Source organism: Alligator mississippiensis, chromosome 10 (genome assembly GCF_030867095.1).
Source record: "Alligator mississippiensis isolate rAllMis1 chromosome 10, rAllMis1, whole genome shotgun sequence".
NCBI classification, from domain to species: Eukaryota; Metazoa; Chordata; order Crocodylia; family Alligatoridae; genus Alligator; species Alligator mississippiensis.
In genome coordinates this window covers 43312556-43329333 of record NC_081833.1, presented here as the reverse complement: position 1 = coordinate 43329333, position 16778 = coordinate 43312556, and the positions used below count along the sequence as shown (strand labels likewise).

The following is a 16778-nucleotide window of genomic DNA, read 5'->3' as shown; positions in this document are numbered from 1 at the left end:
TTGCCATGTCAGTTGGCAAAAGAGCTTGAAAAAATATTATTCTGAGACATGGTGAACGGTCTCATCCCTATTCCACCCACAGCTTCTAATTATAAGGTCTCACTCATGATATCTTGGCTAGATGGACCTCAGAGATGAGTGCCAGCAAAGCAAAGACAAAAGCTAGCAAAGAATTTTTCCAACTATTTTAGTTGGTCTAATAAAAGATATAGGATTTACTCAAAGAACCTTGTCTTCCTATATCCTTAGACCAGCACGGCTACAACCTATACCCCTGAAGGAAAGCAAGGATGCATTTTTGATATGCTCATGTGTTGGGATGTCTTGTCATAAGATGTCACAGACATTCAAAGTGACATAGCATTTTATCTCCTTCTCCCTTGGAGCTAAAGCAGAAAATGCCCTGGTTACTAATCTGTTGCTTTAAGTAGAAAATTATGTAGTTCCCCCTAAGAAAAATACAAAGCAGCTCCCCAAAGTGGGAGAGGTTTTCCTGGAGAGTGCTATTTGGAAAGAAGGCCATATGCTAGTATAATCAGAAACAAAGAGACGTCCCTATTTTTCTTTCTGATTAGCGGCAGGATTTTATTATAGATCTCCAGGAAGCTGTCTCTTGATCCGCCTTCTCAAACACATAGCAACAAAGCCACACAGCCTGTCACAGGAATGACCTTCCTGATGAGACACTCACTTCAAAGCGTTCACCAAGCTATCAGGGCTGATACCTGAACTCTTATACCTAAATGTCCAGCAACATTAGCACAATGGTCTAACTACTACCCTGCTGACTATGACAAAAATTGTTTCTCAGCCACAAGCTGACTTTTGTCATTGAGAAGAAATCTTAACCTCACTAGCAGGTTTTCTCTTCATCCTCCGCTGCTTCTGCTCTTCTCTAAGTGAGATGCAAAGCTACTTGATCGTCAAGCAGACTGCCAAGAGGTGCTCCCATCTGTTACCTGCCATTACCAGTCTGATGAAGATGTGTAGCATTTGCCTGCTAGGTAGAGTAACCATTTGTATAAGGAGTGAAATGTGGTTGTTGACCTAGGGAAAACCCATCTGGCATGTAGCTGGGTATTTGTTATATAGGTGGGGAAGAAGGAACCAGGACTCATGTAGGGGATCAATGTGACATGAACCTGAATGTAACTTTGAACTATAGTTCTCTGTCTTTCTTTAAGAGAGGGGCCTGCTTTAAGAGACAAAATTGGAACTAATTCCAATGAGACCATTGCATTGATATATAGAGGTGTAACTCTACCCCTTCCCAGAACTTTGGGAATTTTTGACATCCAAACATTGCAACTAGGCTGTGATCTGAAATTTCCATGAATACCTTTACTCCATTGCATTGACAACTCTGCTTGTGCTGTAGACTAAGCCATGGCTCAGGAGACCACAGAGACCCTCTGTTATACATTTACAAGGAAGGGAAAGTACAGTAAGTAATAAATATAAATAACTCAAGCTAATTCACAGAGGCAATAGCTTGACTGAAAGGGAACCTTAAATGGCAACCGGAGACAGGTCAACTGTTTGCATCCAGCCTGGGGTAGTTTATGCACTCAGTGACACAAAAATAAATCCTAAAACCGTGTTCAGGTCCCCACCTGTGTCTGCTCTGGAGATTATAGTAAGTTTCTTACAGCTGCAGCTAGAGACCTTTAGCTTAGGGTAAGCAGCTCATTGTTTTAATTCAGGAACTTTCTAAATCAGTGGTTTTCAACCTTGTTTCATTTGTGGAACTCTAAAAAATTTTGAATGGAGGTATGGACCCCTTTGGAAATTTTGAATGGAGGTGAAAACCACTTTGAATTGTAACTGTGGGTATTCACATACTTCTGATTGATCATAGTCATTTTTTGTGGACTCCATAGACATAGTCTGCCAACCTCAAGGGTCTGTGGACCACAGGTTGCAAACCACTGCCCTAGTTCAATCACTGGTGTATTGTCAACATAGTGTCCAGTTTCTTATGGACAGAAGCCACAAGAAATAGTATCAGAGAAACTACTTCACAGTTATCATGTCTCGACATAGGTTTCCAAGTCCCCGTGCTTTATTGGCTTCCTAAGTGTAGGCTCAAATGTCAGCACCAACCTCCAACTCAAATTGAAATTAAATGCCTTTTAGTTGAATTCAGTAGGAATTGATTAGGTCCTTTTCTGAGGGAAAACCATACATCAGATTGTTTTTAAACCTCTTGATCATGTACTCTGCAATCTAGGATCCAAAACTGCAGCAAAACTGTATAAGCATATGTGCCTGAATGTGTTTTTATGTGTATGTTTCTCTTTCACTGTATTTCTACTTAATTTCTTTCATTAGGGTCTTCAGACACTAAGGAAGAGGGACTGGAGGCTCAGATTAACAGACTAGCTGAGCTGATTGGAAGACTGGAGAGTAAGGTAATGTGGTTTTTTTAATGATTTTTGTTAGTAGAAAGGTTAAGTTTAATCATTCTTCATTTTGAGACAAAGGGTTGCCATCCATTTAAAAATTGTGACGTAATATTAGTTTCCTTGCCTCGTGTCATTAGCAACACCATGTGGCAACTGGGGAATCATTTTTTTTCATTTACTGTGGCCTTTTCTGCACTGTTCCAACACCAAAACTTTGCACCATCAAAACTTTCTTCCTTCCCATTCTTGCTGGTGGAGTTACACCAACTCTCCTGAAGAAAAGCAGTCATCTGCTGTCATCCATCATCTGGCTGAAGGCCAGGTAAATGATCCCACACCTTCTCCTGGATCTTGTGGTCCCTTTGGCAGCTGATGCTTTCCCAGTGTGCATTTTGTGCTCTGCCAGTACAATTGCTACTGTGGAGCCACCAGAAGTGCATAGAAGAGCATATGCATTGGCAGGATGGCAGTGGCAGCTGCTTTCTACCTCCAGAACATGTACCAGCAGAACTAGGTAAGTACAAACCAGACCAATGTCTTTGCTTGTTTGGGGGAAATGAAAATAAGTCACTGTTATCTTTTGGGTTGTGTGTACTGCTACATCACAGCAACATTTGGATTGCACTGGGACCTCTAGATCCACAAAAAGGCTCTATGGGCCCATGCAGCAGGGATGAACAAGGGTAGATGACCAAGTTCTCCAAACCAGCCATGCCTCCTTCTGCCATTACAATGCTGCAGTATTAAGGTTCCTTGCAATGGCACCTTTCCCTTCTGCCCCTGCACAGAAACTACTGTAGTTCTGCTGCCAGAGAACTCCGCTTGCTTAAGTGAAGGCTTTAGATTTGCCTCATGCAGGCCTACTCCTTCAAGCAGGCACTACTGCATTTTTCATTTCCATATACTATTCTGGATTGTACACCCTCACAGCAATAAGCATTTGTAGGATCAGGTCTTTGTAAACTTTAAACCCATGTCACTTGAATGTACTATACAAGATGTCGACACTTCTGACTCAGTAGTCTCCTGAATAGATGTGAACTGCAACTAAACTTTACTTAAAACAGATCTAAGATCATTTCTAAGTACAATCTTTCAGCATCCCTTATCAATTATTGTGTCTCTGTGTGCCACTGTCATTATAATCAGCAATGCTTCTAAATGAAATCAGATATTAGCCCTGTTTCTGGCATTCAGGCCCCAGAAAACTAGTGATTGACTAGTGTATTTTAAGGCAGTTTTGATTATGGCAGAAGACTGGCTTATTTAAACCATATTCTTTTGTCAGCTTGTACTCAATTTGCCTTCAGGATTTTTGAGTTACTATTATCATTTGACATTTTGTTAGGTGTTTTGAGCCAGTATAGTAGCTTTGCCATCAACACTTTTGTACATGCTAAGCCAAACAGGTCAGTTTGATTTTTGAGTCAAAACAGGGTAACCCGTTTATCAGTGTTTCTCTGAAGCATCTTGAACTGTGTGCGCCTGTACCCAATGCAAATCCAGTACAAAAACAATGCATCAGAACATCCTTTCAGCCTAACTTTGAGAATATCATGCCTTCAGTAGAGGTCCTCCTTATTTCTGTGTCACACCTTACATTGCTATGAATCAGGTTAGGAAGTTTGCAAAATGTTCTGTTGAATGTCCTAAATGAAAGCTACCATTCAAATAACATAATCACAACTCTTAGGAATAAAAAGTGCCATTCATACCAGAAGGACATTTCCTACCACAAGATGAGGCCAAAATAAAAAAAAAAAAACACCTCTCTATTTGTTATATGAGCAGATTTGCTGTGGTTTCTTGAGAAGAAAACAAACATAAAGCTCTGCAATGCTTTTCTTAGTAACTTTTCCGGGAAGAGCTAAACTTTACATGCTAGGAAATTCAAACAAATCTCTCATCTGACTTGGGGTTTTTGGACCTTTGTTGATAACCCCAGGCTCTAACACAGAGTTTGACTTTCTGTCTCTTCTGCCCTACTGATAAACTTATGTGGTTTTTTTCTTTTTTTAATCAGCACCAGGAATCAGTGCTTGATGCTTTTCAACCTCCCTTGTTTCTGCTGGTACAGTTTTGCCTCTCAGACTATAGCTATTTCTCAAAGGTTGGTTGGCAACTTAGCCCCTGTGTCTTTAGAAATTCTAGGCATGCATGCCTCTAGTCCTCTCTTGCTCTAATTGCCTATACATCTCTATGATGAGGGAGTCTTAAGAGGAAATCGGCTTTTAAGAAATCTGTCTGCCTCTTCAGCATTGACTGGTTTTCCAGGGACACTAAACTCCAGAACACAGTTAGCCTCCTTTATCTCCTGTGTGATGGCTTTGCACCTCCTCATAAATTACATTTTTTTTAAAGTGTGCTGAAAATTACAGAGTAAAGGTAAGCATTACAGACTTAAAAACTGAGAAGGATTTGACCTCCAACCCTAGGGGAAACAACATAGGAAAATTCCAAAGTAGCCCCAAAAGTTCCCCTTTCACATTCAAACTTGAGAGAAAAGATAAAATACGAAACACAGACCTAAGGGGAGAGAGAGAAAAATGTTTGCTTATCTGTCTTCTGAAGTAGCCAAGGGGATTTGGATTTGAATAGTTTAAATTGAGAGAGGCCCAGAACCCTTTATTGCATAGTCCCTGTACTGTTGTGTGCTCCTGGAGAGATTTGTGCAAGCCAGAATGTGCACAAGATGGAATTCAGGGAAAGAGTATACTAAATCTGTTGGTGAATCTGGGAGTGCTAATAATAGTCATGGTCTCATTTCTCAGGAAGCCTGCTGTCGCAGAGCACTGAGGTGCCCTGCTCCTGGAGGGCGGAAATTGCCAGGGAGAGAGCCCTGGCAGGGAATAATGAGCACAGCTGGGGGTTGCCCGGGTCAACCAGGAAGTCAGCTGACTGGAAGGGGCAGGGCCTGGCCCTCATAAGACCCAGGGGCTGAGGCCAGGCTGCCAGTTCCTTACCAGTAGCCAGAGGGGCAGGAGTTCCTGGAGCTAAGATGTGAGAAGCGCAGGTACTCCTCAAGCAGAGTAAGGAAGGCAGCTCTAAGATGTGTGAGCAGCATGGTTTTAGCCAGGCGGCCTTAAGTTAAGTTGTAGCCAAGAGGCTTGTGTTTGCTTTGTTGTTATTTATTACACCGGTGGTTTGGGTGAGGCTATTAGGGGTTGGAGGAGGCCTCATAAAGGGACCCACAGTGGTGTGGGAGCCCCAGTGCCAGTGTGGGCGCAGCATAGGGGGTACATAGACCCCAGCTCCAGAGAGGGGTGTTATTGAGAAGCCCCAGTGTGGGCGTGGCAAGCCCCAGAAAGGGGGCAGCACTTAGAGAAGGCCCCAGAGAGAGAGCAGCACTGTGGGAGGCCCCGGAGAAGGGGGCAGCACTGCGGAGAAGGCCCAGACTGGGCACAGAGCCCCAGGAGGGGGCGGTGATATTGAGAAGGCCCGAGAAAAGAGCAGCAGTACAGAAGAGACCTGAGAAATGGGCCTGAGTGCAGATAGAGAGACAGACCAACGTCTATTCCAACTGCAAGGCTTGGGGCATGGTATAAGGGGTGGTTGGAGCCATGCATAGCCCATAAGGCTAGGGTGCCCCAAGGCACCCATTTGCAGGACAAGACCCATGAGGAGTCCGGGAAACCACGGGGTCTGAATCAACATAGAGACGTGTCCGAGAGGGCATAAGGCAGCTTCCCAACTGATTTAAACATCAAAGATGTGGCGGGCGAGAAATAGCGGGTGCCCTTGGGCCAACTTGGCACGGAGAGGGGACCTTAAGGAGATCACAGCCCTCCTACAGGACCCCGCCGTGACACCTGCACATCTGTAGCCCAAAGGTATCTCTTGACACAGAGTAAGACACAGTGCCTGTGCTCTGTTCGCTTTTGGAAAACCTAAAAAATAAGTGAACCTAATGTGTATGCTTCAAATGTAGTAGCTCTGTGAGTGTTCACCCGGGAGAGTTTCATTAGCACTATGACAGATGAGTGTAATTGTGCGTGGGAGTATTTTAAAAGAGATTTCTGCAGGAACCTAAAAACTGCTATGTTTAAACCGAAAGCCAAGAGAAGATGTACTGTCTGTTACCAGTAAAGCCAGATAGCAACCAAAAATTCAAACAGCTTGAAAATTCAAACAGCTTGCGTGCACAAAGAATTTAGCCAAGGCCAAGAGAAGTTGTGGACACTGGATCCTGAATAGAAGTTGATGAGGTGAGTCCCGGACACTGTACCACGGTGGGTAAAGGTCCCTGCAGCAAAAGATCCCTGCCAATTGCCTGTGCCAATATGGATTCTAAAGTAGGTTCTGGAATATTGATATTGGGAGTAAAGGAACATATTCCTCTGTCATATTGTTGGTAGCAATGTATATTTAGGAGTATGAAGTGAAATGACATTTAACTTTCACTTAAGGAAAAGTTCCTTGGTTAGGTTTTCTTTTTCCACCCAATGAATGAAAAGTAAAATTGTATCTTTAAACAGTTGGCATCACTGCAAAAATGTTTATTACCAAAAACATAGTAATTTAAAATAGTCATGGAACCCTAAAATCCAGACATGATCTTTGAAGAAAGAAGGGGTGGAATTAATCAAAAGTCCCTTCTTCTGGACTGAAATACAGTTAAGCTGGGTAGGGATCTTTAAAAGCAATAGGCTAACACTGGAAATTTCCACCTCAATTTAAATGCAGAAGAAAAAGAGAGCATAAATATAGTGATAGAATAAGTCAGGAAGATTATACTCCCTTGACAAGCTTTACACACCTGCCATGCTCTTCAAGAAGAGAGAAGCACAAATGTCTTAGTTTCTGTATTCCTCATAAGCAATTACAGTATTTAAATGTGTGCAGCAGCATATCATTCCAGTGATCATCTGAAGCATCCTCTTCATTTCTGAAGAAGTTCTGTCTCTATAAATTAATAGCCAAACCTATTCCAAACAGTCATATTCTCACATATTCTCATCAACTGTAATGATAGAGTAATATCCTGTGATACAGATAAGACACTTATACATATGAATTTCACAACTGTTTGCTTTTCACTTCATAGTTGTTACCTTATGCCATGTAGTCCAAGTCAAGTCTAAGCCTGATCCTTTCCAGAATAGTTTGCGATAGTCACCATTTTATTCTGTCTCTCTGTCTGAATTGCACTGTGGTTGGTCATATTAGGTACCACCTGAGAGTGGTTTGCTGGCCTCTGGGACATGTGTCAATAGCCTCACTTAGATTTTTGTAGCAGTGAATGCTTATGTTAGAGTCCTTGCATAACTGATAGCATTTGGACAAGGTTTTCAGTGACAGCTAAAAAACCCTAGCAGTGGCAGCAGTCCCAATTCTTCACTGGAAAGGGGGCCTGCTAGTTCAAGTGCCAGAGGTGATCTCCATTGCTGCATCTGGTCATCATATTAATTATCTGACAAGCACTGCTCTTCTGTATTCAGCCAGTTCTATTCATAATTACAAATGGTCAATTTGTAAAAGTTATGGTTATGTTCAGTGAAAAATGGCATTTTCCCAAAGCTTATATTTTCATGGAAAATTTTGTTTTCTTTCAAAGGTTCCTCTTTTTTAAACAACAAACTAAAATCTGATTTTTCTTTTTTGCAAAAATTTTAAAATTATAATTTTTTTCCTTTCTTCAATTTTTGGTGAGCTTTCTTAATTATGCGCATCAAGGCACATGAGCACAGGCACTGCCCTCACATGAAGTTGTCTTAGGTATGTGATGTACAAGCCCTCTTTTGAATGAGTAAATGGAAGAGGGTTGAAAACAAAACATTCACAGAGGAGATTTTTGGTTCTGAAGCATTCTTCCTTCCTTAGCCTATCACACCCTCGTTTAATGATTTTCTGGTAATGTACAAGATTTAATTTCCCAGGTCTCCTTTGCAGGCTTACAGCCAAAGAGTTATTGCTGTAAAGGGGAAACTCTGGTGTTCTCTAGAATATCCGTGGGGGTGACATGCTGTAGAGGGAGGATGTCTCATGGCAGTCTCTCAGGCTATTGAGTTCTGCTACGTTTCTTTTAGTACAGCATATTGAGTACAGGTTGAGTTCTTTGTAACCACAAATAAACAAGTCTTTATTTTTTTATTTTTTTTTTTGCAGTGGTTACAGTGGAGATGGCTAATTAAAATGCCACAAAAAGATAGTCGCCTGCATGCTGTGTGCTAAGCAGTGTAGGAAAATACAGGTTTGTAGAGAAGCCTGCTTCCCCAGTGGGATTGTAGCACCACGTGCTCATGCCTGAAAATGAAAAATCCATAATTTGCTTTCAAGAGAGGAAAAACAGCAGTATGTCACTTTAACAACACAACACACCCCTGGTTTTCTTACGGACCAGGAGAAGAAAAGTTTAAAATAAGAAAAAACTAATGTGTTTGATATTTGAAAGTCTGTAAAGGAGCTGCATTCCCCGTGAGAATTTGGTTTTCCTAAGCTGCCAGTTTTCCCTCTAGGGTTCCTTTCTTTGGCTTGTCCATTTCTCTGACACTTTGCCTTTCTTATTATGCTTGTGAATGGGCTGCTTGAGAAAATAGAAAAACATTTATAAGAACAGACTATTTTAGTGAATCTGTGGTGGGGTGGGGAGATAGAGGATAGTGCTGTAAAACCTGATCCAGAGCCCCTTGAACTGAAGGGATAGGGACAGACATTACACATAAACTGGTTTTAGTGATCAGAAACTGGTTTAAATCTGTAACAGAAGAGACATTCAGTGCATATAAACCAGTTTGAAATAAACCTGGTTGAATGTAGCATCAGACTTAACTGATTTGGGTCAAGCTGGTTTATGCAATGTCTGTTCCAGACCCCTTGCTGCTTTAAGTTTAAATCAGGCTCCCCCAGCATCCCAGCATGCTCTCTGGGCTAGGCGGAGCTCTACTCCAGTGAGCTGGGCTGGCCCCTCCCCTCCCCTCTCTAGCTGGAGCAGGGTCAGGGTGTAGTAAAACCAATTCTTGCCTTCCTGGTTTACATTTTAAGTTAGACTAAGCTGTGTATGCTGTTTTAATGGACTGTATCTTAGCTTAGGCGAAGATTTTTGGTAGTTCCCTGTTGTATGCTTTGCAAATTGCTGTGTTCAGTGTGTGTGTGTGCATCCAGTTCTGGGCTCCACAATTCAAGAAGGACATGGAGAAGATTGAAAGAGTCCAGAGGAGAGTCACGAGCATGATCAGAGGGCAAGAGAACAGGCTGCAAGCTATAAGACTCTTCAGCCTGGAGAAGCACAGGCTCAGGGGTGACTTGGTGGTAGCCTATAAATCCATCAGAATCTGGGGGAATGCCCACCGGGCACCCCAAGGGATGACAAGGTTCAACAGTCACAAACTCTTGCAAGACCATTTTAGGCTGCACATAAGGAAAAACTTCTTTACTGTCCGAGCCCCCAAGGCCTGGAACAGACTCCCCCCAGAGGTGGTTCAAGCACCTATTCTGGACACTTTTAAAAAACATTTGGATGCTTATCTTAGGATCCTTTGACCCCAGATGACGTCCTGTCCCTTGGGCAGGGGGCTGGACCTGATGATCTTACTAGGTCCCTTCCAGCCCTAATGTGTATGAAATCTATGAAAATCAATACATGCTTGCTTCAGAGAACAGACTTTTTCCCCATCCCCACTCCTCAGTCTGGCAGCAGCTGCCCAGCCCACCCACCCACACCCACACTGGTGGCTGGCCATGCCCCCTCTGCTCCAGCAGTGAGGGGTGGGAGCCTTGGAGGGTGTCTCTTTCCTCCCCTTTGGCAATGGCTGGCAAGCTTGAGCCACTGCAGGCATGTGGCTGCATTTCCTGAATTAACAGAGAATGTCTGGCCAGTTATTAATTAGTTTACAGGTTAATCTTAAGCTTAACAGTTTAAAGTGTGAATCAATTCAGGCTTGGGCTTTTTGAATGTCTGTCCCTAGCCAAGGAGAAACTTTGTGCTGACTTCAGTAGGCCTTTGATCAGGCCCTTAGTGGGATTAAACTAAGGGGTAGTTGGGGGAACACATTTGCAGCTTATTTTTAGGCCTTTTGGAAAGTCTTTTATTCTGTTTTATTGGTTTTTTTGTTTGTTTTTTTTTTTTTTTCCTTCCAAGTTATCAAGCACTTCTCCAAGTCTCTCAGGGTAAAACTCACTCCTGTGTACTCGTACCAGATTGGAGGGTGTGCAGTAAATAATTAATGAAGCCACACATTGAATGCTGAGGATGAAAAGAAATACTGGAGAGTTATACATTCAAAGAGCACCTTCCTTCCTGTTCACTCAATGAGTCAGAGGCTTTCTGGAAAAAAACCTTTGTGAGTGTATAATTAAGACCATATCATAATACTACATATGCACAAGGGAGCCCAATCTAGGTTGCATGGCCAACCTTAATTAAAAATGAAATCACTGATAGAAGTTAAGTTTCTGGGCCAAATTATGTTATACACTGTATTGCATAAAGTATCATGGCTTATACCAGAAGTGGGCAAAATGTGGCCCCTGGGCTGCATCCAGCCCTCCAGGCCATTCTATCTGACCCGCAGGGCCCCTAAAAATTGAGTACATTAATATTTATTTGCTCCTGGCTGCTTCTCAAAGATGACAGGACCCAGGGGAAGCTGGCAGCAGGACCGAGCATCCCAGCCCTGTCCCATCCCCAGCCATTTCCTTGTCTTTCTGCCCCTGCCCTGCCCTAGCACTGTGTGGCTCCTGGCTGCATCACTGGACCAGGGAGTACAGGGCTGCGCCGGTACCCCAGGGGGGGGTGTGTGCGTGTGTGTAGGGAGGAGCAGTTTCTGTGGGGGGGGGCAGTGTGTGTAAGTGTGTGTGATTGTAGGGTGAGTCCTACACACGCTCCACCATACACATGCATCCACACCCCCCCCATCACACTGCCATACATGCAGACCCTCACATTCCCCAGCCACCCTCCCCCTACACAGCACCCCATAAACTCCATACCCACCCGCATCCCACACATTCACACACATACCCACATGCTCCCTCACCCCACCCCCCATACACCTATCCACCCCCATGGACACACCCACACCCTCCCCCATATCCAACATACCCACATACCCACACAACCCCCCACAAACCTATACCTCCCCTACAACGTACAAGAGTAAGACTTCATATTAAGCTATCGTGCAGTCACCTCTATGTACACCAGAAAAACACAGGTAAGTCAGGACAAAAATATTTTTTAAATCAAATTAATTAATGTTGTAGGTGTTCAGTTTTTACAATATAATTTGGTATTTTTCTGGTTTCAAGACGGCAAAACTCCTTTCTGCAAGGAGTACTTCTAGGGGCAAGGGGACGGACTTCTGGTGGCAAAGGTCAGGGGTTAGGGGGTGGGACTTCAAGTCACAAGATGGCAACCAGGGGGTGTGGCACCTGTCCGCGGGGGGGGGGGGGTGTGCTACCCATGCGGCCCTCAACAGCTTGCCAAAATTCGGTAAGCAGCTCTCTACCCAAAATAATTGCTGACCCCTGGCTTATACACTGCTAAAAGGGCCAAATACTGCTTCTTTAATGTAAAAGGAAAATTTACAATGAATTGCAGAGAATCTCTTAATCCACAATATTTCATCTCCATTATTAGATAGGCAGCCATATGACTAAAATCGGAGTCAAGCCTGTTGTCTCTGTTACCAACCTATCATTTTTTAAACATGGTTTTGTTAAATGCTGAACACTTAATTAAACAAATGAGGACATTACTCCTCTTAAAATTCAGCTCAGGGAAAGGATTTTTAAGGTGATTGGCAATTCTAAGTAGGGTGTTCGCTTATAGTGGAATGCTCTTGCGCTACTAGTACAAATAAAAAAGACTCATTACTTAACTAGAAACCACAAGAATGTATTAATAATAAACAGACAACCACACCAACAATGGTTATATACAAAAATTATAATACAATGGTGAGTAAGAAAACAATGAGAGAGAGAGGGAACAGAATGAAAAAGTTCAGTTTGTGTACTCCAAGCAATTTTGCAATGTACATACACAGACAGCTTAGCTCTCACAGGGTCTCAGGACCTGTGCTTTAAGTGAGAACTGTGAGGATTCCCCCACCTCCCCATAAGATTTTCCATTCTCCAGGGTATTCTTCCTCCTTTTACAAAGGGAATGGGTGACACTTTACCATATGGGTGTTGGTCAATGGGCACTGGTCCTAGTCTGTGGCTGAATCCCAAAGTGATCGCTGGGGAGCCTTGCTCCACTCAGGCTACACACAACTCCAAGCATTCCACAGACACCAGGTAGACAAGGTTCTTTGGGTAAATCTGATATCTTTTATTAGACCAACTCAACTCAAATTTTATTAGACCACAGATATGAAGCACTCACAAAACACCCTTAATTTCTCACAGTCTCAAACTTACACCAGATTCACACCTCAGACATGAGAACTCCCACACACACCCAGAACCAGACACACACCAGAGTGGAGCTCAGGCCCCTTTTATATCCCAAAATCACACCATATTATCAGTCCAATCATATGTCTAGAGCACATGCCACTCATCCAGTCATCCAATTGATGCATCTGTCAATTATCACATTGAAACAAACTTATCAATCTTCAAACTCTAGTCTACTCATTATTCATCTTGCCTCGTAAGATGTTGGTCACCTTTTTGGTGCCAAAATTCCTGTTACCAGGTCTTCACTGCACATGCTTAATATATGTTACAAGGTCAGTACCTCCTTAGACGTGGAAAATTCACTGGATCTCGAACCTTCATAACCTTCCTTTGCTGCACATGTCCTGGATTCAAACTTCTTAACATTACATCACTTTAGGATAGGCCAGGGCAGTTTGAATGGACAGTTTTTCTTTTAACTCTTTTATGACATGCAAACCAAAAATCCTTTAGAGTTACCAGCATTATTTACCTTCTGAATAAAACAATAGTAATAGACCTTTAGATATCTCTGGGGCCTGTTTAAAGCTTATTGAGCTTTTGGGGAGGTCTGGCGAGGCTCAATTTTTGTTAATAAAGAAAATTATCCGTAAAGAATTTGGCTCACGTGGACTCTCAGATTGCTTGTATGTACTTGTGTGCATTGGATGGAGGAGCTGGTATAAAAAGGAGCCCTTATGAAGCAACTTGAAGTAAGGCTCTTTGCCAGGCAAAGCTTTATGTGAGAAACTAAAGACTTCAGGTGAAGCAGTGGGGGAAGTGGCTAAAATGTTTAGCGATATAACCATGCGCTATGCATATGGCACAGTACAAGCAATTACTGTGCCATACTTTAGTAATGCCAAAAGGATGTACTAAAGCACAGTGCAGTAACAACATTGCCATAGGGCAACATGTAGACGCACCTTATGTATTCATTGTTATGTAGGACAAAGAGAATAGGAAGACCTGCTGTTTGCTCCTGGATGGAGGAGTCATGTCAGAACTAATAATTCTGAGCCCTTAAATATTGCTTTTCATCTCAAAGTGGAAGGTCCTCATGGGAACGGGAGGCTTGGCTTCATATTGCCTATGAAACTCAGATGTAAACTGCCAACTCCCTGTTCTAAGAATTTTTTTTTTTCCAACTTGGCGCTCTCAGGCAGAGAGGGGAATATAAGGATGCTGGAGGAAAACGTATGCTTGATTCCTATATAAGACTTACTGTTGAGTACAGCAAAGTGGTCCTTAGTCAAGATCCATAAGAATCACTGATATTCCACAAAGATAAAAGTAGGAAATATGGCCTTATTGCCCAGCAGTGGTCCCCAGAATCTAAGTATCTCCGGGATACAGTAGCACTAGCAATTCTCTAGAGTACAAAGTACATCTCTGAAGTTTTGTAGTTTGTTTGAAATACACACAGCCCATTATTGTTTCATACTCAATCGGCATTGAGCTGTCCTACTTGTCAGCTTTCATTGCATTAACTCTCCAAAGGAATCCCTTCAGCCCTTCTCTCTAACTGCATCCATTTACTCTGATTGTGGCTCTCCCTGTCTATTCAGATTGACACCATGTCCAGCACACCTACAGCCTATGTCCAGCACACCTACAGCCTATGTCCAGCACACCTACAGCCTAGCGAATGACCTGCTGAGTATCACAGAAGCGGAAAGGGATCTTGGAGTCCTAGTGGACTCCAAGATGAACATGAGTCGGCAGTGTGACGAAGCCATCAAAAAAGCCAATGGCACTTTATCGTGCATCAGTAAATGCATGACGAATAGGTCCAAGGAGGTGATACTTCCCCTCTATCGGGTGCTGGTCAGACCGCAGCTGGAGTACTGCGTGCAATTCTGGGCGCCACAATTTAAGAGGGATGCGGATAACCTGGAGAGGGTCCAGAGAAGGGCCACTCGTATGGTTAAGGGCCTGCAGACCAAGCCCTACGAGGAGAGACTAGAGAAACTGGATCTTTTCAGCCTCCGCAAGAGAAGGTTGAGAGGCGACCTTGTGGCTGCCTATAAGTTCATCACGGGGGCACAGAAGGGAATTGGTGAGTATTTATTCACCAAGGCACCCCCGGGGGTTACAAGAAATAATGGCCACAAGCTAGCAGAGAGCAGATTTAGATTGGACATTAGGAAGAACTTCTTCACAGTTCGAGTGGCCAAGGTCTGGAACGGGCTCCCAAGGGAGGTGGTGCTCTCCCCTACCCTGGGGGTCTTCAAGAGGAGGTTAGATGAGCAACTAGCTGGGGTCATCTAGACCCAGCACTCTTTCCTGCTTATGCAGGGGGTCGGACTCGATGATCTATTGAGGTCCCTTCCGACCCTAACATCTATGAATCTATGAACCATTTTATCTGTGCACCTTAGTACTGTATAGAGTATTAAGCAATATGATTAGTGTCTGTCACTGTGATTCCTTCTATTCATTCCATTTTGTGTATTACCTGCTGTATGCATCTATGAGAGACAGCAAGGGCAAAAGAAGTGTGTCTTGCACTTGGCATAGAGAGTACTGAGGTTTGAGTGGTCCTAGGATCCTGTGGGATTTCACTCTGCAGTTCTGACCCAGTTCCATAAAAAGCACCATTCTCCTTTTTGAAACTGGTTCCCTTTACCTTCTAAGCCACTAGATACTATCTTTCTCAAAATACCACTTTAATAATACCTTTAATCCATCTGAGTGACAGACCCATATTAAAAACAAATTGTGTTTTTACCTCCAATATTACCTCCAGACCTACTGTACTCAGGTTTTGAATTACTGCATGTAACTTTATTTTCAATCTTTTAGCAATCAAACTATAAATACTACTATAACTTTTGACTTAGGCCCCAAGCCATTGGAGAAACAGTGCTGCAAAAAAACACAGTAACAGATGCAAATGGATAGTCAAAAAGGAGTTTTTACCTGGTTCATTTCATTAACTGTTCTCATTACCTCTCTCTAATGACTTATGTTTGTTGAGCTGTGTGCTAATTATTACCTTATCAGAGCAATGTATTTCCAATAAGCTGAATGTAATTAAAGAATAATGTTCTTGAAGAAGTTTTGTGGGCAACTTCATTCCTATCTTTGAAAATTAACACCTAGTATAAATGAAACTCTGAATCTGATGAATTAGGCATTAGACTAGGAATTAAGAAGTGGAATTTCTATTACTCATTCAACTTCTGACCTGTTGTGTGACTTTGGATGTGGCATGTTGAGTCTGTGCTGCTTTTTCTTCTCCCAACTTTGCCCTGATTGCCTATTTATATTATAAGTTGTTCATAGGAAAATAGGACTAGAAAGAGCCTATTCAGACCATCAAGTCCAGTCCCTGGTGTTTACAAGCAACCATTTATTTAAAAAGTCCTAAAATTGTCTACCCCAAACTCTCTCCCACCAAAGCTGCAAAACACACTGTGAAAACAAAACCAAAAATACCCTACAACAGCCCACCGGTAAAAAGCAGAGGGAGGAAAGCAATGTCCTGATGGTTTCAGATTAGGAACCATGTTTGCGTGAATTTGTACCATGCAATGGAGGCTCCAGAACATATGAATTGTGTCAAAACCCAGAATAATGTTGAAAATCCCATTTCTAGCCTGTTAACTTTTAGCTGGAACTTTCTTAATTCTCCTTTTTCAGTTAAATTTCAATTTCAGTTCATTTAAATTTCAGTTAAAGAATAACAGAGTGGAACATCCAGGCACGTCTCCTAACTGAGAATCTAAATGTTTCTCACTTTGCTTATGGAGAACAAATTCTATTTATAAAGTGCACCAGACTGTGAAGGACCTTGACTGTCATTTTTTTCTGAAAAGGTGAAGCTGAGCTCATGCATACTTCTTCTGATGCATTCTGCCTTTTCTGACCCAAATGGACAGTGTCTCAAATTGAAGACACTTAAGGTTGTGTTCAGTCCCAGGCATCTTTCTAAAATAACTTTCAAGGCAAACTTTGTTTATACTAGGAACAACTTCTCTTGCCTTC

At 42.6% G+C, this 16778-nt stretch overlaps 1 protein-coding gene across 7 annotated transcripts in view; it reads left to right on the top strand.

The window, feature by feature from the left end:
• The window catches only part of NECAB2 (N-terminal EF-hand calcium binding protein 2), a 441556-nt gene that overhangs the window by 323506 nt on the left and 101272 nt on the right, over positions 1–16778 (top strand). For all 7 annotated transcript variants that reach the window (XR_009455239.1, XM_059713747.1, XM_059713748.1 and 4 more), the window contains one exon: positions 2332–2411. Coding sequence is in view for 6 of the 7 variants with exons in the window: in XM_059713747.1 (XP_059569730.1) it covers positions 2332–2411 (80 nt within the window). In the remaining variant the exon portion in view is untranslated. The remainder of the gene's footprint in view (positions 1–2331; positions 2412–16778) is intronic.